This window comes from Crassostrea angulata, chromosome 10, assembly GCF_025612915.1.
Source record: "Crassostrea angulata isolate pt1a10 chromosome 10, ASM2561291v2, whole genome shotgun sequence".
Taxonomy (NCBI): domain Eukaryota; kingdom Metazoa; phylum Mollusca; class Bivalvia; order Ostreida; family Ostreidae; genus Magallana; species Magallana angulata.
The window spans coordinates 45,993,511-46,018,003 of NC_069120.1; the positions used below are offsets into that span (position 1 = coordinate 45,993,511).

Sequence of the window (24,493 nt, forward strand, 5' to 3'; positions counted from 1 at the left end):
TATTTTTCTTTTATATAGGTATCATATGGGTATTTCTGATATAATCATTGTATGCCTTCCTGCACTTACCTGGTCAAATAAATTTTATCACATATAGGTATATGTTATCGGCGAATGACTTGTGCAATATGAACGTAATTATCAATATACACTTTGTAGGGAAGCAACATACTTTATCTACTGCTTTTTACGTATTCGAGTGAATGTCTCTTTGGTATCTGACAGCTACTAAAGAATTGGACAGTGCATCTAGATGAACGTTCAAACCTTGTACCCTTGGTATCCAACTTGCTGCGTCTTGTTAAAATGTATAACGCCAGCGCACTTCGACGGACGTTCAAACGCTGTGTCTTTTGAGGATTTCAATCACGACTGATTCTTGAAAATTGTTACAGTAAATATAAGAGAGAAACATCTGTGTTAAAATTCTGTACATAAATGTCAAGACTTAGGGTATTTTTCGGATATTTTTCATTATCTGGTTCACTTATTACAAACATCTTTCCCTTTTAGTAGTGAAATTGGAAAAAAAAAAAGATTGATTCACATGTATTACCTCATATTTGAGATGTATCAAGTTTTATTATTGCTATCTGTGAACAATGTATGGAAACAGTGACATATTATAACACAAAGAATGCGATATTTACATACAAGAAAGTAAGGATTTACTGTTTATCATAAGAGGGTATTCATTTTCCATCTCTTTTCATTTGAGACTATGAGGATCATAAAATTATCTGCTAGGCTGAAACAATTGCTGAAATAGAGATATATCTTTCTTAAATATACATGTAAATTTTGGAGAATCAAAACGATAGATCAACCTGTTCATTGATAATCGCAGTTTACATTTTTTTAACAATTCATGAGAAAGTTAATAATATTTCGATTCTAAGGGTTATTTGATATACCAATGGGTAACCAGTGATAAAATGAAACGGAAATGAGGTATCAAAATCAAAGTTTAAAATAGAAGGGATTGGTCCGAGCATATGACGCTGATGTATCGTCTGCTCCGAACACGTCACAGATGATGAAATAGGTGAGTATTAATTTTTTTCTCCTCAGTAGAGAATCCTAGTCAACAGTCAACAACAAGGAAGGCAGGTCGAGGTATGAGTGATCACTTATCACGATATCCCTACGACTCTTTTATTTCCTGTGGTAAAGGATATTTCATAATGAGTCCACTGTTTCCATCAGCTGCTTTGTTGTGTCGGATGAAATGTTCAATTGATTCAAAACTCTCATCAGTTAAATGCATGCTGTGACTTTCGTGAGATTTTCAAGTTAACTTCGATGTTTCAATATTTTTATGTCAACATGCTTAGGGAAAGCCATATTGCATAAAACATAGCTTCTCTAAATTGGGAGTTCTGCACTTAAACATTTAGACATTGATTCAATTTCATCTACATGATATAATTACATTATTAGAATTTTTTAAATTTCCATTTTAGCAGTGTTACTTTAGTATTCTACGATTTTACACCCATTTTATATCTTAATTTCTGCATTGTTTTTATTTTAAATTATATCACTACATAACTACTGGTGTGCTCAGTGATTTTCTATTTATATTTTTTACCGGATTCTGCTTTTTCTAAGGATTTTCTATTTGTTCCAATTACCTGTATCGTGTACTATCGTGTATCGTGTAACTTTTTTCTATAATTTTCAGTTTGTTTAATTCTTACAGATGTGTTCTGTGACTTTTTTATTGTATTTGTGTAACTTTTGTATTATAAGACTTTTTATTTAAATATCGTACGATGTCATACATGTACATGTCATGTATATTTTTTTCTTAATTTTGTATTTTTTACCTTTTCATTTTGGACCCCTAAATCATTATAATTGCCCAATGGAACTATAATGTTTATCAATATTTTTGCCGAGATCGTTTAATTTCATTCAAAGTTCAAACAACATACATGTAGTTGCTGCTCAAATCGCATAATTTAATCCGGGAGGGAAAAAAATCAAAAGTCACATGACTTCAAATTAATACTAAGGTCTAATATAAGTCAAATTTTCGTCACTGTTATTGTCGTGTCTAACATATCTTATTTGATGACAATGTTATATTAGTTTTGTCGATTTTTATCATTAGTTTTGTCCTTGTTTTCAAACCAACGATCATAGGTCGGAATAAGTTTAAAGTTATTCATTGTTTACGTACGACAGTATGAAATGGCCATTAAATTTTTATTGTTAAAACATTTATTCGGACAAAACAGTCAATTCCTCAAACGAATAAGACATTTGTTTGACAATTTTCTCTTCTGTTTTTTTTTTAACTATTCCGAACAGAAAAGCAATTTGACCAAAGAAATTTAGATAGTCACTTTGTTAGTTCTACTATACTGATGTATACGCACTAAGCATGATAATGTGTTAAATGGGCGTTAGAACAATGTACAGTAGTTGGCCATAAGTATGTTCCCAAAATGGCCGACGTTTTCCATAGACCTTAGTACATATCAAAAAGTAAATCCTAAATTTAATTATACATAACAGCATAAACTAACCTTTATTACTAGTACTTTGTGATGTGTCCTTTGGCCTTCAAAACTGCCCTAATTCGTTTGGGTAGACTATAGCATTGAATGATTCATTTTTGACGTCGTCGTGTCAATAACTGCCGTCAGGTGAGCAGACAAATTGAATAACGCGCGTTAGCGCGTTATGATAATTTGTCTGCTCACCTGACGGCAGTTATTGACACGACGACGTCAAAAATGAATCATTTAATGCTTATATTTACATTCCCTTACTGAAGAAATCAATTGTTTACTTAAATAAATCGATATAAAGTGCAGATCACGGAGGGAGTGAATAAGTAACAGCAGGAACAGCTGTTTTGTAAAACCGGTTTAAACTGGTTTTCACATTAGACTGTTGGAATGAGATCGACGAGCATGAAAATATAATCCATGATAAATAACTCTTGAAATGGTGCTTTAAATAATAAAGTCAACTTTTTTGTTGAATAATTATAAAACATGGTGTTTTACAACATTCATGAAATACATTTTTTAACAAATAACATAGAAATCACTGTTTGAGAACTACTTATGTAAATTAATCGTAAATTCATACGCAGTGAATAGGTGTTGCATTTAGAGGCATTTAAACGTCACGGAATTTAATGGAAAAACACAGTAGAATGTAAATATTTTGATATAAACTTCTTATATAGTGAAGCGGTAAAGAGGACCAGATTTCATGAACGATGCGTTCCAGGTCTGCTTTGTTTTTAATGTCATGTAAGCGTCTCTTAATCCGAATTTTTAATACTCTCCAAACATTTTCTATTACATTAATGTCTGGGCTCTGTGCAGGCCATGGTAATACTGGAATATTGTTTTGCGTTTTCCAATCGTTACACACCCTAGAAACATGACAAGGGGCATTATCCTCCTGGAAAATCCAGCCACCATTTCCGAAGTTTTTAGCAACGACAGGCCATAAATTATTGTTCAGAGTATCAATATAAACATTAGAGTTCATATTTCCTTCAACAGATGTAAGGGTACCCACACCATTGTATGTAATACACCCCCAAAACATCGCAGATATCACTCCCTGTCTCTCCCAGTCCGAACGGATTCCCGTACATTCCCCCATCAAACGTTCATCAGATTTCCGCCAAACATAGATTTTCTTATCCTCACCTATAATAATTTTTGTCTCGTCACTAAAGATCACTCTACTCCAATTATTCTGCACATTCCAATGTAACTTTTGTCTACAAAATCCCATGCGTCGAGAGCGATTCACTTTTCTGATCGAAATCGTTTTGGAAACAACATGTCGTTTGTATTCACTTTCAAACAATCTTCTTCTCACGGTCCTAGAGGATACTTTAACAACTGCTGAATTGTTGAATTTACTTGTGAGATCCTCTAATGTTTGCCGACGATTGCCCCGAACCATGCGAACGAGTCGTCGTTTCGCCCTGTCATCAAGTTTTCTTTGCCTACCACTTCGCGGTAAGTTTTCTGTGTTTCCCCGATCAAGGAAACGCTTTAAAAAATTACTAACTGTTCTCCTATTCAAGCCTGTTATTTCTGATATTTTGTAACTAGAATGATTGGTGTTATTTAAATTAATGATGATGTTTTTAACATCTTGTGTCAACTCCTTCCCTCGCTTACCCATATCTCCAAGCAGACGATATATAAACAATAAACCGGAAATTAATTAAGGATGCTCATTTTAAAACCTCTACCACTACAAAAGCTTTATTTCCGGATGCTAAGTTGGGAGAAAAAACGAATGTAGTACTGCTAAAACGATATTTTCATCTCAGAATTGTGAATGTGATTAGAAAACGTCGGCCATTTTGGGAACATACGTATGCCAACTACTGTAGTTGTTCGGTGTACCGTACTTCTAATGTTTGCAATATATTTATGAAATATTATTTTATAGATTTGTATTTGTTGGGTTTTTTCTCTTAACTCTAAATCAATATCCTAAATTTCAAAATCTGTTTTCCTCAAGAATTTCTATCTTTCTCACTAGCTTTATCAACGTTCTACGAGCATTGTACAAGTATGTATTTTTAACCGAATGACATGTGTATTATATGTGGCAGATTGACTTAACATTATATTTTTTAGAGATTACTTTTTATATTGTAAGTTTTATGCACTTGTTATTTATTGTACATTTTTGTCAATGATATAAATGATCCTCAACTTACATACAACCTCAAAGAAGATAATACAGTAAGTTGTGACGTTGTATAGTAGGTTAATTATTTTCTCATTTTCCATATAAAGACAGAGTACTTGACTAGAAAGGCGGATAAGTTACCAGTCAGGAGATACAGATTGTTTTCAAACCTTGTCTTTGAACATTTGTCATAAAGAACACTATACCTAGATAGGCAATACATCCTTAAAAAGAAAAAAAAAAGAAAAATACAAAAGATTCACAATCGTTTGAGAATTTTCATAAGGCTAAATAATGATAAGTCTGAAATATTTATGGTGTTCCCTTACTTAATGATAGTGAATGTCTAACTGTTTTGACATAAATATCTATATTTAACTTTACTAGGATTGAATTGTTAGGATTTTGTCAAAATGATATAGATTTTAAAGTTAATTGAATAAGAATCTTTCTCGTAAATAATTATAACATTCTAAAAACGGATTAAGTGAAACCTCAACTAAATCCAACTTTTTGTTATGAATCTCTTAATCTTTAATTATACTGAATTAGTTCAGCTCTGCTAGCCGCCGAAGTTCCTGAATTATAAATTGTTTAATCTCAATACGCTTTAGGTACGGTCTAATATTTCATATTTTACTTCTTTATTTTAATTAAGAATTGAGTTCATAGCCTTAGAGTTGTGTTTTAGCCCACGAATCGATGAGTTTCTCTTCTTTAAATGTCGCACAAACAAATATATATTTTTTGTTTATGTCTAAAACTAACTTCTTCAATTAAAGTTAATTTTGATCATCTTACATAACAAATATTTATCATTGTGAAATTTCATTTTGAAGTTTTTAAATACAATAATGAATTCTTCCCGCGATAAAACATATAAAAACGTTTAAAATACGCATGTATATTTATGAAACGTATTTTTTGCAATGATTTACTTATTACTGACTTTTAGACAGAAGTTTTTGAAATGATAAAACAAAAAATCAAATACAAAATAATTTATTAGCTAAGTGTGTAAAGATTTCTTCTCTATAATACGAACAACAGAGCATTCAGACCAAGAGTGAAGGACCATGGGGTGTTCTTGATCATAAAAAGTAATTTCCATAAATGAAAAGCTGTACAAATACATAATTGCCAGAGAAACTAATTTCACTATCAGCAACGTAATTAAAACTGTCAAAATACAGCAAAAGAGTTCAAAATAATTCATAATTATTATGCTATCACACAGAATTGCCCTGTCTTAAATCCTTCATGGATTTATTTAATTCTCGTATAAAAATAGTGAGATATGCTTTTCTGACATATTACATTCAAAAGTTTGAAACATGTCTCCAAAGAGAGGATGTAGATATAAGATCTTCATATGAATAATCTAATTATAGATCTACATAACTCTTGTTTTACATCCATGTATGATGTATACATTGTAAAAGTTTGCAGATGTAACATCTACATTTGTATTGTAAATTTACAAATATACATTTAAATTATCACAATTTATGGTAGGTTTGAAGATTCCAATTATTACTCAAATAAACAGCCTTCTATTGATGCTAAACAGTTTAGGAATGGCATAGAACTGAGTTATCAAAAAACATTCTTGTGGTTCTCGACTCCATTTTCCTTCTGTGTCGTCACAGAATCGTCATTGTCTTTATCCAAGTCAACGATTTTCTCTTTTGAGTTGGGATTGGATTTGATTGTCACCATTTCTGCAGGAAAAAAATATTATCGGATGTATAAAGATCAATAAAAATATGAAAATAATGATAATTCCATATACCTCTTGGTCATAAAATGTGATTTATCTAAGCTGTGAATCCTGTGTGGGAGTAGGCGTCAGGAAATGAGATAGGAAATAATATTCATAAATCCATATAAACCGTCGTCAAATTAAACGATGCATATAACTTTTACACCACAAAAGGAAACATATCTTGATTAAGGCATGCAGAGACATTTTAATTTCATGATACAATATACTAATCTAAAGCAAAAGCTCTGAAACACTTCTCAATATTTGTTTCGGTGTTGAAGGAATCACAGATTCGCTTCAAAATGAAATTACATGTACTCTTAACATATGCTCTAAGTGATATTGATCATTCTATGCAAGAGTAGACTGCAAAGCGAATGCTTATTAAAAATTCCCTGTAATTTCACTTTATTCAAATCCCATTTTCTTTTTATGTAAAACTGAAACAAATTTCCAAAGAAGTGTAAAGTTCCGTCTCTTGCTAAAACATCGAATAAAAAATTATGTCTGTTTTAAGAAAAGTTTGACAATAGTTAAACTAAAATTATACAATATAGGATTTTTAAAGATAAAAACAAACCATAATTTTCTGGCCATATTTGTAAAAGATATCTTAAAACTTCGATATGTCTCTTGAAATCCAGGGCGTGGTCATCCGTGGACTTAGGGGAGGGACACAGAAGAACCGGACCAAAGCAGACGGCGAGGTTGTCCACGTTCATCTTGTTCTTCTCGCAGTGGGACGAGATTTTCTTCAGATGGTTCAGCACCAAAGCCATGGTTTCCTACGAGACAAAATACAGGTAATGAAGACACAAGTCTCAAAATCTGAACCCGTCGCTTGTCCCAAGAGAATATGAAATTTTAAGACGTGATATCACATTAGAATGGTCTTGTATCTTAGTCCTGTTTGTTAAAGTTTCAATATTTGTTTGTGATATTGTTGGAGTCAACAAAACGAAAGTTCTGAAATTCAACAAAATAAGATTTAAATAAAATCGATCGCAAACCACTTAATTAATAAATAAATAAGACGACGTGTCGATAAAAAGAAATACTTCTTTTAACATTTTTTACCCATATCTCCTTTTAATTGTTTATTTACATAAAATCGCTGATTTGTGTCAAATTATCTCATGTTTTCAATTTTTCGTACACAAAGCTTTTTATAAAATGACAACATGTAACGTAGGAATAACAAAATAAAATCAAATGAATAAAAGGAAATATTTCGGATTAAGCTTTTTACAAATCTACGGATTTTTTCTGTTTATTATTTGTTTTCTATCAATTGTATTTTAAACACTTCTTGACTGATTTATACGTCATCAGCAGTGTTGTTGTTGTTAATTCCCCAAGCAAATCTGCAATAAAGGATGGGGCCTTAAGTCTTGTACTTTCTAAATATACAAAAAACATCGCATCAAGTTGCTTTATTTGGCAAAAACCTGCACTATTTATATTTACCCCGGAGACAGAGTACAGTTATGTGTGTGCAATCTGCTCTCGTAATTTAATCAGGTAAAACAGCGGCGGGTTTCAGGCAATCGATTTTTGCATGATGATTTATATGAAATCGTTCCTTGGGGAATTCAAAAATCTTTATCTAATTTCCGAAACTGTAACTACATATTTGTCCTGTGGTTTTGCCAGTATGATGTGAATGCTTGGGAACAGAAAATTCCAGGCATTGATTTTGCAACAAGTGTTTGAACTTCATAAATAAATTCCAGACCAATAAACCCGTGTTACTTTATATGGGTACAAACATAGGTACATATATAAAAACTTGCATTATCGGCTTCAGATTGCGTTTGTTTGTCTATATTTCAGCTTACATATGAAATGTTTGACGTCTCTAATTTTAACATGTTTTTCGAAATAGCTATTTTTTTTAGTTGTTGTAGCTTTTGACTACCATATGAATTTATCTTTCGTATCATGCAAGTTATGTAAAGCTGAGTAACATACAGGATTGTGACGTAGACTTATCATAACATACAAGCGAAATTAATTTTAGGATTGTTCCCTTGTCTAAAGCTCACACAAAAATCTATGATTAATAAGTCTTTGGTGGGTGATTGTAAATTTGATATAATTCTATGATGTCCCATGATCCTGGGGCTTGGAAAAAAACCGTATTCGTTCCTTAACAGAGATATTGGGGCACTGGCATGACCTCTCGAATTCGCCATGCGCCTGTCATAAAACAAAACCAGGTATTCATTACATAACAAACCACTAAAAGAACCAAAGTAAACTCTAAATAACTGAAAAATATGATCTGTCAGATATAGTGTTCAGGCATTTTAGCTAAACTAAATACTGAACCTGGTTGGCTTTTGGAAGGCACTCAAGAATGCTTAGCATCAGTTTTGCACTACCATCCGGGTCACTGGGCAAGCGTACACTTAGTGCGTCGAGGAGCATCTGATACAGGGCGTTGGTAAAGAGAGGTTCTGGTAACTCTCGAAGGTAATCCTTGAGGACGCCTATAAAACAATTTTTTTAAAAGACACTTTACTACATTTGTTTCATTTGCAAAATGTAAAAGGAATTAAAAAAAACCATCGCAACTTCTCGGGTCTTTACAACAAGCGTTCATAGCTTTGTTTGAAAGGCCCGAGAAATTGCGGTTGATATTTTGATGGTGTTAAAACAGGATAAAACCTAGCTATCTGTTGCTTTAATGGCCGTTCTTAGAATATCGTTTGTCTTATAATTCATACGAACAACTAACTAATGCAAAGTCATGTGGTCAAAGAATTGTATATACACTGTATTTTTCAAAACACTATTCGCTTTAAAAAAAAAATTGCCAAAAACTTGTGTATTTCGCCGGGATGTATTTTATTACATACGTAGATATATTTTCAGTTGTAAGTTCTTTTTTTACCGACCTCTGGTGTCTATAATATCAGAAACCGCAGACATTGATCGCCAATAGCTCTACATTAAGTCTGACACCCTGTCAGTCCTTGTAACCACCTTAAGGAAGATATTAGCTCTGCAAGAGTTGGTCTCTCGTCGACTGCCTATTCTAATTCACAATATTCACAGTGAGAAAGGTTTTGCTAACTGCTTTACCTGCTAACTCATTCGAGATCCTTATTACAAGCATTGCATATGGCCGGTGTAAAAATGTCGGTGAAAATACATTTTTTTTCAATTAAAATTCATCAATTTGTAAATTTTAGTTCCGACAGCCTGTGTATATTCCTTACATAGAAATTACTCAGAGAGAGAGAGAGAGAGAGAGAGAGAGAGAGAGAGAGAGAGTATGCCTGGTTTTAACCTTATCATAATAAATTGTGCATTGTATAATCATTAAGATGTATTAAATTATAGACATCGATAGCAAACTCAGAAACTAAAGGGTTTTCTAATCAATGGCTATCTTTTTACTAACTAAGGTATCGCTTTACATCCATCTGTTGTTCCTCTTTGTAAATAGTTTTACTAGCCGACTGAACACAATGGTACTGAGAATTTCTGCTATTTAATCTTTCTCTCCCACACTCTGACACGTACACGTATTCAGTCTATTGTTTCTCCTAATCCCTATCCCCACTACGAGTCTGAGTGTCATTAATTTTGCGATACTTTTATTATAATGAAGGTTCCCAGTGAATATCTACTGACTTCATGTAGTATCTAAATGTAAAAACAACAAATGCCACCCGCCTCACTACTCCAAGATGAGCTTGTAAACGAATACTACATTATGCATGTATTTACTCATTTCAAAGTCTCTGGAGATTTCTCGGTCACCCCAACCGTCACCGAATGCACTGAAGCAGAATACTCTGACAGAGAGATTTGGTTTATTCATGCTGACGCCATTGAAGGGACCTCGTTTTTACGTCTCTTGCCGCCCCGTGCAATCAACGGAGAATTTTAATAGTAATTCCAATTGTCATAATTCCATGCAGGCAAGCTTAACATTGATTTTTTTTACTGAGTCATTAGAAATGACAAGATATTATCTTTAATGACAATTGCACATTAAATTTGTCATTTTATGAATTCGCAGCTGCGCCGGTAAATAGGCCGAGGTGCGCATTGGTCAGAAACGTTCATACATAATAAATATGCATTCCCGTATTCATTAACAGTTACTGCAGAGCTACAACTCTAGTATGATGTTAATGACCTAGATACCTGTCCATATCCGATATAAGTAATCGTTGATACCACAAGCAAAGAGTTAAACTTGATGTACATGTAGCATCACTTTGGAGAGTTTCTTGTTTCTCATAAAAATTGCATATACGGTGTAAAGATCTATATATGAAAAGAAGTATGAAATACATTGCGAGTCGGGCTGGTAACGCAAACGCTGGTTGCTGTGCTTGCTCGCAACAAGAATTCATATTTTCCCGACCTGATCATCATGCTATAATTATGCTTATTTGATGTTATTTAACAGTCTTTGTTTATTAATTTTGTCAGATAAATGACTGATAATTATCCTAAAGTATATTTTTCTTATTTTGTTGTTTGCTTATATATCATTGCTAGAATTTATTTGAACATTTATATATTTATTAATTTCAGTCAAATTTTTAATATCAATAATTACTAGTATTTTAGAAATATGTTTATTGTTTAGAATTTTTATCTTAGCTACAAAAAAAACCCCGTTCAGATTTATTAAATATAACAGTTTTCATACACCGGTATTCTTGCAATAAAAGCAGCATTTTCCAATAGGAAACTTTACTTTCTGTATATCATTTCAAGATCTTTATGTATTTGATTTTTAGCAAAGCAAAAGGTGTTTGTTTTGTATCGAATAAAAGCAGCAATAATACATTTCTACAATGCACCATACATGACATTATATATCAACTGTAAAGGATACAGATAGAAGGAAAAATTACTAGAATAACCCCCTCCCTTGCCTATCAAATTCAATCTAAGGAATTATAATCAGGTGTTAAAACAAGTTGAACCTTATTCTTGGACAATGTCAGTAGGATAGTCGTCAATTTGAAGACAACTTCGACCCAGAATTGAAGAAATGGCGAAAGTTTCAAATTGGTTATGTGAGCTGTTGAAGGATATCCTTAATTGGTACTGGTTTCTCTATAGATAAGACAGCAGTTCTTACATGTAACGTTTGCCTTTGACATCTTCAGTATCCATTGCTGTGTGTAGTAGCTTTACTAGGCAGTGCAATTTGCACTTAACTAGTGCACTATTCTGTACAACTGTTGAAATCTAAGTCAGATATTCAATTTTTCTTACTCTGAGATTCTATATGTATCAGGATAACTGTAATTACGATATGTAATTTGGAAATAAATGCAACTTCCGCATCAAATGGTTCTTACTTTTTCTTTGATCTATGTATTTTACTCGTGCTAAGCCATTATGATTGTTCAAATTACCCGGATGTCTGAATACTGAACAGCGATAATCTAACCTCCAATACCATGCAACTTCTTTTGGTAATATAATATTAATCGCTCCTATCAGGTTCAGTCTAGACTTTAACAAGTAAAGCATCCTCATGTTGCTTTGCTACTAATCAAAATGTCAGAAAAATTATCTCAAACACTTGCGTTCTTCCAAAAACTATTGAGTCGCAATCAACTTGGTCTCAATTTAGAAAACAAGCAATTTGATGTTGGGCCATCCAGTTCAACTAGGTGAGAATTTCATCGAATTTTTTTGTTGTATTGATCTTATTTACCAACTTCTTAGAATATTTTGAATAAAACAGAATCTACCACGTACCAGTGACCACGTGGATGTCCGTAACATTGTCCTTTGAAAGATCCACACCCTCCGAGTCTTTCTCGAACTGTTCCCTCAGCTGGGCTTTTCTTCTTGCGGATCCACAGAGTCTGTATATGCCAATAGTCTCCAGCCCCCGATCTTCCACCTCCTTCACACATTTTTTAACAAGCAGAGGGACGTTGTGTCCAGTAGATTCACGTTTGATTACAGTCTCCAAATCAATTCCAAATAGACCATTCTTTTTCATTGATGGCAGTCGTTGCAAAGACACAGCGGGCTCTTTGAAGCATAAAGTAATATAAAGAAGACCTTTTGGTTCCATTTTTAAAGCTAATTTCTTTAATTTGTTACTAATGAGACAGCCATGAACGAATAATGATCCATGAAAACACAACCTATGTTTGAAATTGGGATCCCAATTATAGATAAGAAAAGACACTTCTTTGGCATCCTCTAATTCGATGTCGAAAGCTTCATCCCAGTCGAAGTTCACAGCCCCTGTCCTTATCATTGTTCTAGCTATACTGACAGAGTCCACAGACACAACACAATACAAATCTCGTAGGGTCATTTTGGAGGATTTCAATCCTTGCCCAGACAAAATATGAACATTGGCCATGCCATCCAATCCTTTCGACCTTGACAACTCTACCCTCTTTCTTGGATCGGGTCTCGTAAATTCAAACTCACCATACGGTATCTGCAACGGTTTCTTCACCAGCTGTAAATCCCTGAACCTGGCAGACGAACTTCTAGGGACATGTCTCTCGTCTGTATCTGTGCTTTTGCTTCTGTTGTCCCCGTGAGCGGGACTGAGAGCAGAAGCAGATGAGGTAGATAAATACGACTTATTTGCGCTGGTCAGTTGATACACCGACAAGGGAAGGGACTTGTGATTTCGTGGAGCGTCCACTGCGTTTAGCTCGCTCTGATATGTTATATGTTGCGACAGGGCCTCCGCACTGAGTTTTCTGATTAGTTTGGAATGAGAAGGGGTCTGTGTTGCGGCTGCCTTTCGAATGGAGGATGGCGACTGGGGACGCCTGGATGTGGAAAACGGATCGGACTTTGGAGAATCCGCCGCTGAATGAGGAAGATTGGTCGAGTAGGTTACTGAAAAGAAACACACTGGGATGTGAGTTTACCGGTTAAATCAACGGTTTAATCAAATCTGGATATCGAAGTTACAAACCAAAGGTTAATGACAAAATTCAAAAATTATATGTACATGTTTCATTCCAGACAAAAAATAAGATCTAACAAACTTTGCATTTGAAATATTAAACAGATATTTTGAACAAAGAAATTGATTTAGTCCAAAAATGACGTGTGATTTATTTGCATAAGTTTAGAATATAAAATATTGACTATGCATTTGAATTGCCATTAAAACACTTGATGACGTGTTACATAACAATCATTCGTTCCGAATGTTCTAGAAACCGGTCATTATCATTTTGTAACCATACAGTTTTACCTGTAATCTGTTTTTTATTACAAAAGTGAACAACTTGATTTCCATTTTCAAATAGAACATCAAATAATTACAATTATTATCAAGGAAATTACAAACTTTAAAAAAAAAACTTCCCATTTGGACAGATCTTAATGTTGAATTAAATCTATAATAATGTGATCATGGTGAGACCATATCCTCTAATTAATTAACAAACCAACCGAATGATGTGCAATAAATAAGGCATGGCAATAAATAAAACTACAAAAAACTACCGTCAGATAGCAATAATCACCTAACCAGATGGCCTATAACAGAGGTGGGATTTTACCGAGTTAGATGGCACACAAGATGAAGCACCGTATCGATCCCTCGCTAACGTCATCGCCTGCTTCATTTTCCCAGTGTCACTTGAATGATTCTTTAATCAATTCCTAGACGATCAGACCGATTATTGTAAATCAATTTACCTTCAGGATTTGCTACCAAATTTTCGCGCCTTACCAGCGCGTGCACGCAATACATCAGGGAATTATTTTTCGGGGGAGGGGGCTTACTCATTAGCACATATCTTTCGTTATTGAATATTGTTGATATATACTTAAATTTCTAATTGGACAATAAACGGTTGCTTTCAACTGCTCCACCTGTAAATATATCATTCATCCATATTTATGCAGTTTGCAATTCACGTGCATGTTAATCCGTCCATGTATATGTAAGGAAATTACTTAAGACAAAAAATGATAACAAAAGAGTTTTTACTTCTAGCCAGATGAATCATACCTGTGAAACCAAATATAGAAAAAAACCCAGTCCGAATCGTTATTCCGGTTGTCTCATCACTAGATTAACGGACGTTTTTAAAGGATTGGGAATTTATTATTCCGTCAGTAATCAGTCAGCCGTTCCTTCAGAAGAGGCAGTGTTTTTATAAGTTACGTAATTAAACAAGATTTCTTAAGAATGTGTGCACGCTGCTGATTATAGTGTTAACTGTATCTATGGTGTTAAAAAATCAAGACCACTAATTGCATTGTATTGCATTCTAAATGCTTTGTTACCTGTGCAAACAGTATATTGTCTTGAGTGGTTCTTAAAGTTGTCAGAGCCAGTGAACGTTGTATTCGATACAGACTAGAAATACCGTAACGTTAAACTTCAGTTAGACTGTGGGAAAACCTGCCACTGTCCGTGCAACGTTACACATAAGAACTAATACTGGCAAAAGTAATTAACAGTAATGGAATGAGTCCGAATTACACGTATGGAGGATTGTGGTTTTTACGTGTTCATAGGCCTTGTCATGCTTGTTCATCAGATTTTATCTTTGAAATTGCGCGCATGTTTGATAAGACTGCATGTGTGAAAGTCCTATCGATTTTACTGCTAGCTCATCAACTTTGAGTAAGAAATTAATGAGTTTGGGTGAGTGAGGGGGTTACTTCTCGTATTGATTTGTCTTATTGCCGATAAAACGCAAATTATAACGGATCAAAACTAGAGGTGCCTTGGACACCGTCAAAATGACAGTTCTCCGTTGAACTTTGCATGATGAAACGTTTTGTTCGCTGAATTATGAAACTAACGGGGGAATAGATAAACATTGTTTGAAATTCTGTGTCGATCTGTTCAATTATCTCCCTTGTACTTCCTTTGAGTCCCAGCCAGACTGTCACATCACGCAAAACAATAACTTTCTCTCTTTGCAAATTGTCTTGTTTTTTCGTTAATAATAAATTGTTTTATCTGTCAATTGCATTTTAACAAACTGTTATTTGCACAATCCACATGCAGCACAAATAAACTAAAAGCATGCCGCAGATAGTTGCTGAGCATGTTCAGTTGATTATGAATAAGAGCATATATACCGCAAGTCTCTCGGGACTACAATTCAAAATATTCAATTATTCCGAAGTATGAAAACAATGAACCAGTATTATTTTTATTGAATTACAATTCCAATACCCTGATCATGCGACGGAAAATCAAGAATCGGCGAGAGCGCTTTTGACTCTGAACATGAAATGCGATTGATGGGGAAAAAGAACTTTGAAGACTTTGTTCGATGACGATGAAATTCCCGCCGATATGTCTAAAAAAGAGACAATCGTTAATGCTGCATCAAAAAATATTACTGCTGTTAAAGAAATTTTAAAGTATTGTATAATTTTATTTTAAAATTTCCCAACATAGAGTAATTTGGGTTTTATTTAAAGTGAAACGAGGGAAAAAAATATATGTAATTTTGATAATATTTCCATGTAAGGTAGTTAAACATTACTCTAGAAATAACGAGGGAAACAAGTTAAATCAAGAGGAATAATGAATGCCGTCTGGTCCTAGACTGGTATTCCTCGTTATTGAATCTAAAAATCTGGCTGCTGAGTCTAAGGAGTTTATCCACCTCCAATCTGACTCCAATCGATGGCCGCCAGATTCGTCTACCGAGGGGGATTGACAGGATTAAGGGGCATTTGTACTCATCCCGGAACCAGCTGTTCGGCACCGGAAGTGGGCCAGCAGTTAACAGAGGAAAGATCTTAACTTAACTTAGGGACGATCTGCCAATTGTTTCTTTACAAAGCGAGTTTGTCCAGGAGTAACCCCCTTAAGGTTCTTTGATTAATAGGCTTAATATGACAGACCAGTATAGAAAAAAAGGTGAATGATTCATATCCTTTCAATACCATAATGGAACTGTTGTGGATCGATAATTTCTCATTACCTGTTTTGTCCCTGGATGTGGAGAGTTGGCGAGTCAGCTTACTCTGTTCTTCCTGAAGCTCTTGTGACAGAGTGTTAAATTTTTTTAACAGCTCTTCGAGTTCAGTGCTACCGCTGGACGGGATTTTGGGTATAGAATAAATGGGATCATCGTCACTAATTGCATTGGCGTAGGTTTCATAATCCGAGGCAAAGCCCCGGGAATCAACCGGTATATATCCCCCACCTGAATGAGTATATAGTACTTCTGAGTCTGAATTGTAGCACTCGGGAGAGTGACTACGTTGTAGTCGACCGAATCTCGTTTTTGATTGAATCATTTCTTTCAGCCCACCGTGAAATCTTCGCGAAGCGTCATATCCGCGGTGTAAATCTACAGGCTGGCCACCGGCGTAGTACTCAGGGTTGCCACAGGGCTGATTTCGTTGATATTGTTGGGTATGGAAGGATTTGGCGGGAGATTTTGGTGTCGTCTGCGCTGTTAGACGTCTCGGAAGCCCTCCATCTGAATACATGTACCTCGCGTACTCTCGGTCACTTTGACTGCCATAATGGTTAGGGGATAGGGTTGGACTGTTGTAATTGTCGGTTGGTTCATAAGCACTATCTGAAACATACCCTCGGTGGCCGTGGTAGTAACTCCTGTTGCCCGAGTCCACACTACGAGGGAGAGAACCGTCACTAGAATTCTCACTCTCTCCGTCGTCTGATAGAAGTTTAGCCTCCGCTCTGTGAGGTGATATGAAGATACTAGCATATTGTGATGAGGTAGGTCGAGAACGTCTAGCACCAAAAGGATCATGGCTGGGCGGGGTTCCATAGAAAGGGTACATATCCGGGCACTTTTCGGTTTCCTCTACCGCGTCAGCAGACGACGACCGGCCTCGTTTTAGAACCGCCACCGGTGGGTGTTGCTGTTCGGTTACAGCAAGAGATGGACAAGATGCATTTTTCTTGTTACCATTTTTTCTTGTTCTAATTTTCAAAGTCAACTTTTTAGGGATCGACATTAAAATTACAACATCATCTAGAGACATATTTTTCACCTCTTTCTTGTTTACCGAAAGAATTTCGTCACCAATATGCAACAAACCATTCGTTTCGGCCACTGTTCCCATCTGAATCCTCGAAATAAAAACTCCCTCAAACCTGTCGACCCCATTTCCCTCACGAATATAAAATCCCAGGGTTTGACCAGGCCGCTTCTTAATCTCCACAGTTTGCACAATGTACGAATCATCCATGACGATGTTTTTTATTCCCATATCAGGCGCTCCATTGTTTGAATTAGAACTCTTGGATCTTGAACCACTGCTAGGTGAATCCTCGTCAGGGGAGGAGCGTTCAGTGTGACTCCGTGATCGCTCTCTGTGCGTCGAGAATCTGGGATTCAGCTTCTCTTGTTTGTACCTGGCATCAGCTGACTTCTTGTTTTTTCCTGGTCTTAATCCAGATGTCCCTTGTGCCATGGAATCCTCGTCGTCCTGAAAATAGACATAACTCTGAAAACCAAGCGTCTCTTCTAAGTTATCATTGCAGGCAGCATTAGATTAATAATGTTCGAGCCCGATCAATAAACGGAAGTTTGCGCCAGCCATATACCTAAATAATTTTCACTCCACAAAAGAGTTCTCACAAGAACGGCAAACGTTATGCTTATGGAAAATATCTCTTGACATATTGATTGGTGACACCAACTCTTTTTTTTTAAATTATTTATTCGCGGGAATATTCAACAAATATGGCAATCGATGGAACAGTTAATATAGAAACACAAAAATGCATCGGTGTTCGCTCTAGCGCAACCACGTGGATTGTATTTGTCACGGCCGAGAAAGGTTGTATCTACATTGGTTTATGGGAGAAAATGACACTGTGGCTTCCATATTGATTAATGATAGAGTCGATAATTATAGAAACCGCCTCCCAGCAGGTTTTACGAGAATTCAATACATTGTGATTTTACTGAATGAACGGTGTACTGGTATCGAATTACGCTTTTAGAATGCTTAACTACGAAACATGCACTGTTGCAGTATAGCTTGCTTAGGTTATAAAAATTTAATTGAATTTCGATTTTTCGAAGACTCGCCACCTTTGCAAGGTATCCAAATGTTTCATCACAAAGATTTTGTTTGTAGAGATCTATAGGAATAAACTAAAGACGTCAGCACGTGTAATCTATATTTCACACCTACTCCTGAAAAGCATTTCAAATTGACGTCATGGATATTGTTCTCTTTTTTTTTAAGCACGAGGTTCCAAAATTAAATCAAGGCATTTAATTGATGGGGGTCCGTGTAGCCTCTCTTACTTTTCTAAATCAATTTCAGCCGAAGTCTATCACTAACGCTGTAGCTGGAAAAAAACCCCGACCGAATTAGAGTCAAGACGTCTTTTGTGAAGATTTAGATGGATCTGAAAACTCTGAATAGGTACTTCGTGCCCTCTAAGAAAGCCGAGGTCCGAGGTCCATCTCGATTTATGAAGCGCCACGGTGCGAGTTTTATTTGTGGGATCTGTGATCCAATTTCGTAATCTAATTTCGTATCGAAGATGGCATGTAACGAAATAAAACGTTTATGTCTCGAATTAACGAGTTCATAGATGGTGCCACTGGCCGAGTCGTTTTTTAGACGTTACGAGGAAATGCTCGGTAATTGCTATACCTCCCCGTGGTATAGCTATTGACAATCTGCGGGAGACAGTCCGGGAATATAAACTGTAATTTTAACATTATTCATGAGAAATGGTGTTTGCCGATGTTGATGCCGAAAATCGAATTAAATTTGGCATCGGACCATTGAGGAGGTGCTGTAGACATTGACTTGTCTAACCATCCTCGTCTGAAGTCTGCATTCGACTTTCCCCGTTTATTGACCTTGAAAAATCAAAAAGGTGTGGGGAAAAACTTCAAAAATTTCAGATACCTTAAATGTAATTTGATATCGATTTCAATTTTTTCATTCAGGTTTCACTTCCGCCTGAAAATATCGCTACATTACGTCTCATCTAAATCATCATTTTTTTCTAGACTGAATTTGTCATCAATTTGCTTTGAGAATTTTTTAAGGAGGCATTCAATTCATGATTGTATCTGTTAAATACAATGTAAAAAAGATGACCGAATATCCCATGAGAGACAAATCGGGTCAGATATCAAGTAACACAGGAGAAACTGTTCTCGTTCCGTCCCAGGGTTCTATGTAGAGTGACGTAACAATTATTGCGTCACCCATATATTTGGCACCAAATTTTCGTCAACATTTCTCTGCTTTGCTTCAAATTTAAAATAGATGTATTCTAACACGGAGCCGCTTGACGAAATGATATTTTTTATGCTAGTAATATTCAGCACGAAATATAATGAAAACAAAATAATGTTTTATAATTACATATATATGTACATATATATGTACTCCGAAATGGGTCAACTTTTTCACAAGATACTGAACAGAAAAGCAAGAGCGCTGAACAATTTCAGCATAAAATGTCCAGTGGTTTTACCCTTGATCTTTGGTCTCAAGAAATTAAAATCGATAAGGAGTATAAACTCTCTTTGAGACACCCGTGTACAAGTTCGATACCTGTCAAACAAAAGGCTCTCAATACAACTAACAGATAATATCTTCATATGACCAGAGCATTGTGACCTTTGACAATGTGACCTCAAAGTTAATAGTGCCCTTAGTTTCATGTCTGTCCAGCATAATAATCGGTCAACCTCTGTTCATCCTACTGATCTATAAGTGTAAAACAATAAGTCCTTGGTAAATAGTTGAAGCTAGGGGAATAAAAAACAAAATTCAGAATTTACACGATTTTTCTAACTGTACTTTTAAGAGGGCTGTGTAACAACGCACTTCGAATTTTTTTTTTTTTTTTTTTTTTTTTTGCAAAGTACGTGCGTTGTCACGAGGCCGGATAATCAACAAATTATCCATTATATTAAATATTCAAATGAATGAGATTTTAGCCATAAACTATTATTCATTGAAAACGATGGTATTATTATTTTTTCAATATGACTTTTTCTTATATTCTTACGCAGAGCTCTTCTTCTAAAGGAGATCAATATGAAAAAAAAATGGCTACGGCCATTCTGCTATTCTTTAAAAAAAGAAATTTCATCACAATAGAGAGCTTTCAAGTACAAGTGCACGGTATATATTTTAAAAAAAAACTCCTCGTGGTTTAATAGAGGAAACAAAACACCCAATAAAGCCCGTCTTTAGTCATCATTTCAACAGTTTTCGTGCGGTTTTCTCTTCGAGCAGCGATAGTTTTTTTTATACACTCACGGGCATTATGGGAACAATGGTTTTTTGAGAGTCTGTGCACATATTGTTTTATGTCCGACGATAAAATAACCCCGTCTTGTAATTATTTCCTTTGTCTTCGTGAGATATATTAGTCTGGCTTAGTTCTGTAGATTAAGAGTACAAATCATGCACATGATTTAGAGAGCAGCTCCAAGTTGCTTTTTTTTTTTTAAAGAATGAGTGCGCCATAACGTTGCTAAGGTTAGACGAACAGGAAGATGTGTTTCCTTATACCCCATACGCATCATAAACTTACAAAACTTGAGCTATCGATTCTTGTTCATAGAAATACCCGTTTAGCAGATCTTCAATCACATAATTCAAAGAAAGACAACCCAGTGAGCTCTTTACAATGAACGAGGCACAGAAGAAGTATTGGTTCCAATGTCCTGCAAAGCAGCAAGAAGACCGAATCAAGTAAACTTTCACACCCACACAAACTGATGGATGCATTATTTATGTCATTGTTGAATGCATACACAAAAATGAATTAAAGTTATTTTGACAACTTAGCTATGGCATACGGAAATGTGTTATCATAAAATTCGGTGTAAATTACATCGAGCTTTTTGTTCTACTAAATCTAGTACCACCAATTCATATTCACTGGCGGATTTAGAGCCCCCTCCCTTTGTGATCAAATTTTTTAAAAAAATATATAAGACCTGTACAAAAAAAATGTCAAATCATTTTTTTCTGTTATTCATCGGTCTTATAATACATGTATGTCAAGTTCAATACCTAGAATAGCTAATAAAAGTGTCTTAAAACTCCTCAAAACCCGGGAGCCCCGGTCCCCTTTCAACAAATCCTGGATCCGCCACCGATATATGCACAAGATTTGTTAACATATTCGTTTTGTATGGTCTTGCATATCATTTTATGGATTGAGGTCCCTCACCAATAAATAAACACCCCCATGAGTTTACATGTACTAATGTAAGGAAGCTCGACTAATTTAAGGAAGAAGTCAGCCGCTGAAGACGGCATGAATGTCTTCAACATCACAGGGACCTATAGTAATCATTAGGTCTACATGTAGGGACCTATAGTAATCATTAGGTCTGCATGTAGGGACCTATAGTAATCATTAGGTCTACATGTAGGAACCTATACTAATCATTAGGTCTATGTGTAGGAACCTATAGTAATCATTAGGTCTACATGTAGGGATCTATAGTAATCATTAGGTCTACATGTAAGACCTATAGTAATCATTAGGTCTATATGTAGGGGCCTATAGTAATCATTAGATCTATATGTAGGGATCTATAGTAATCATTAGGTCTACATGTAAGACCTATAGTAATCATTAGGTCTACATGTAGGAACCTATAGTAATCATTAGGTCTATGTGTAGGAACCTATAGTAATCATTAGGTCTATATGGTGGGGCCTATAGTAATCATTAGGTCTACATGTAGGGGCCTATAGTAATCATTAGGTCTACATGTAGGGGCCTATAGTAATCATTAGGTCTACAAGTAGGAACCTATAGTAATCATTAGGTCTATATGGTGGGGCCTATAGTAATCATTAGATCTATATGTAGGGGCCTATAGTAATCATTAGATCTATATGTAGGGGCCTATAGTAATCATTAGGTCTATATGGTGGGGCCTATAGTAATCATTAGGTCTACATGTAGGGGCCTATAGTAATCATTAGGTCTACAAGTAGGAACCTATAGTAATCATTAGGTCTACAAGTAGGAACCTATAGTAATCATTAGGTCTATATGGTGGGGCCTATAGTAATCATTAGGTCTACATGTAGGGGCCTATAGTAATCATTAGGTCTGCATGTAGGGACCTATAGTAATCATTAGGTCTACAAGTAGGGGCCTATAGTAATCATTAGATCTATATGTAGGGGTCTATAGTAATCATTAGATCTACATGTAGGGGCCTATAGTAATCATTAGGTCTATATGTAGGGGTCTATAGTAATCATTAGGTCTACATGTAAGACCTATAGTAATCATTAGGTCTACATGTAGGAACCTATAGTAATCATTAGGTCTACATGTAAGACCTATAGTAATCATTAGGTCTACATGTAGGAACCTATAGTAATCATTAGGTCTACATGTAGGGACCTATAGTAATCATTAGGTCTGCATGTAGGGACCTATAGTAATCATTAGATCTACATGAATCTCTTCAACATCACAGGGGCCTATAGTTATCAGTAGGTCTACATGTAATTGTAAGACCTATAGTAATCATTAGGTCTACATGTAGGAACCTATAGTAACATTTGGTCTACATGTAGGGACCTATAGTAATCATTAGGTCTACATGTAAGGTACGTTACTTTTGTGGCTCAGTGTAAACGCTTTCGTATTAATGATTATATAATTTAAATTAATTCCTAAAGATCACCGATTTTGGTGATAAAATAGTTAAAAGTACTTTTGGACATACGAATCGCTGGAGTCTTAACCGAAGACAAGCCTAGTAAGTGTATCTAAGAGTCGAAAGACTTTTGAACCTCTGAAATTCGCAGAAGCTTTAACTGAATATAATATTTTACTATTACTTGCATGGGAGGAAAAAATCACCAAACAATATTCAGTAGCTGACAATTGCAAAAGTTGTGTGTAACTGTCATGCCAACAGGTACTGGCCAAAAGTTTCTGGTCTGCTAAATAGTCTAAGTACCCAACCCTGCTTTCTTGTAAGTAGGTGCAAGATAAGTGAAAAACATATATAAAGCTCCGGTAAATAAACAGCTGTCATGGAATCAGGATTCGATTCCCAAGAGGTAGAATCGGGTATTTCTGACTGAAAGAACCTAAACTAAACGACCGGAGACAGAAAGTAGCATACATAATTTAAGACTGCCTTGGTTACGTTTCTTGGTGCTAATGGAATCATTAAAATTGCCTACGATGTCTTAACAAGATAAAGAGTTGTGTCGAATACGTCATATACGTTCTAATTAGATGGCCATTGAAAAAGTATAAACAATGGTCTTCTAAAATTAATATTAGACATGTGAAAGGTTACAAAATATATTGTAAAATTAAAGGTAACTTTATAATTAAGTATCATTGTAGAAAAACAAAAAGAAAAGTGTGGTTGTCAATAAGAGAGCCATAAATATTGTTCAAACGGCCATTAATAGGTACATCTCGACAGGCCACTGACCTTGATATACAGAGACTCGAGTACAACTTTCATGCTGCTAACCAATTAAAGTTTCCACACACGAAACCGAGGAGGAGTTTAAGCTGTTTTATAGAGACAGGGCGAAACTTGCGTGAATAATTGATTAACCTTCAACTAAACGTCTGCTGTGGAATAACTGATGGCTTGGCATTATTTCCCGTGTTTTCTTGAGATCGATACTCGGTGCTGGGGACACAGTCCTTGGTCGACGATGACCAGACGACTCAAACTCGGCGGGCATTGATTGAAGGAAACGCTTCATCTCTGTGACACTTGGAAACTTCTGCGATCAAAGAAAGATCTTAGGCTGCTTTGTAACGTTCAACCAAATATAAAAAGTTTTCTGAAAACGTAAGCATTTTGCCAGGTTTGAAAAAAAGATGATCTCTTAACAGAATATGTCCATCTAAAATAGTTTGCGCTTCAGGTCAGTGACACTTGGACTTCAACGAGACAATTGTATTCAATCAACTGAAGATTTTATAAGTCCAAATTATGTACACAACCCTTCCTCCAAAATGTTCTATTCCCAAAAATGTGTTCACTTTTTACATTTTTTCATAATTATTGTCTCTATACCATTTTGTTTAATTTTATCCAACCAGTATAAGTACACAAA

At 35.3% G+C, this 24,493-nt stretch overlaps 1 protein-coding gene across 2 annotated transcripts in view; it reads right to left on the reverse strand.

Annotated features, from left to right (window-relative positions):
- Positions 1–5,672: 5,672 nt before the first annotated feature.
- The window catches only part of LOC128166545 (rho GTPase-activating protein SYDE2-like), a 34,975-nt gene continuing 16,154 nt past the window's right edge, over positions 5,673–24,493 (reverse strand). The window contains exons 1-6 of one of the 2 annotated variants that reach the window (XM_052831785.1): positions 17,982–18,174; positions 16,381–17,863; positions 12,194–13,309; positions 8,783–8,943; positions 7,032–7,236; positions 5,673–6,407 (exon numbers count right to left, since the gene is read on the reverse strand). In XM_052831785.1, coding sequence (XP_052687745.1) covers positions 6,283–6,407; positions 7,032–7,236; positions 8,783–8,943; positions 12,194–13,309; positions 16,381–17,848 — 3,075 coding nt within the window. In that variant the 5' untranslated portion in view covers positions 17,849–17,863; positions 17,982–18,174 and the 3' untranslated portion in view covers positions 5,673–6,282. Of the gene's footprint in view, positions 6,408–7,031; positions 7,237–8,782; positions 8,944–12,193; positions 13,310–16,380; positions 17,864–17,981; positions 18,175–24,493 lie in introns of those variants that run through there. The other variant, XM_052831783.1, reaches the window with a different exon arrangement.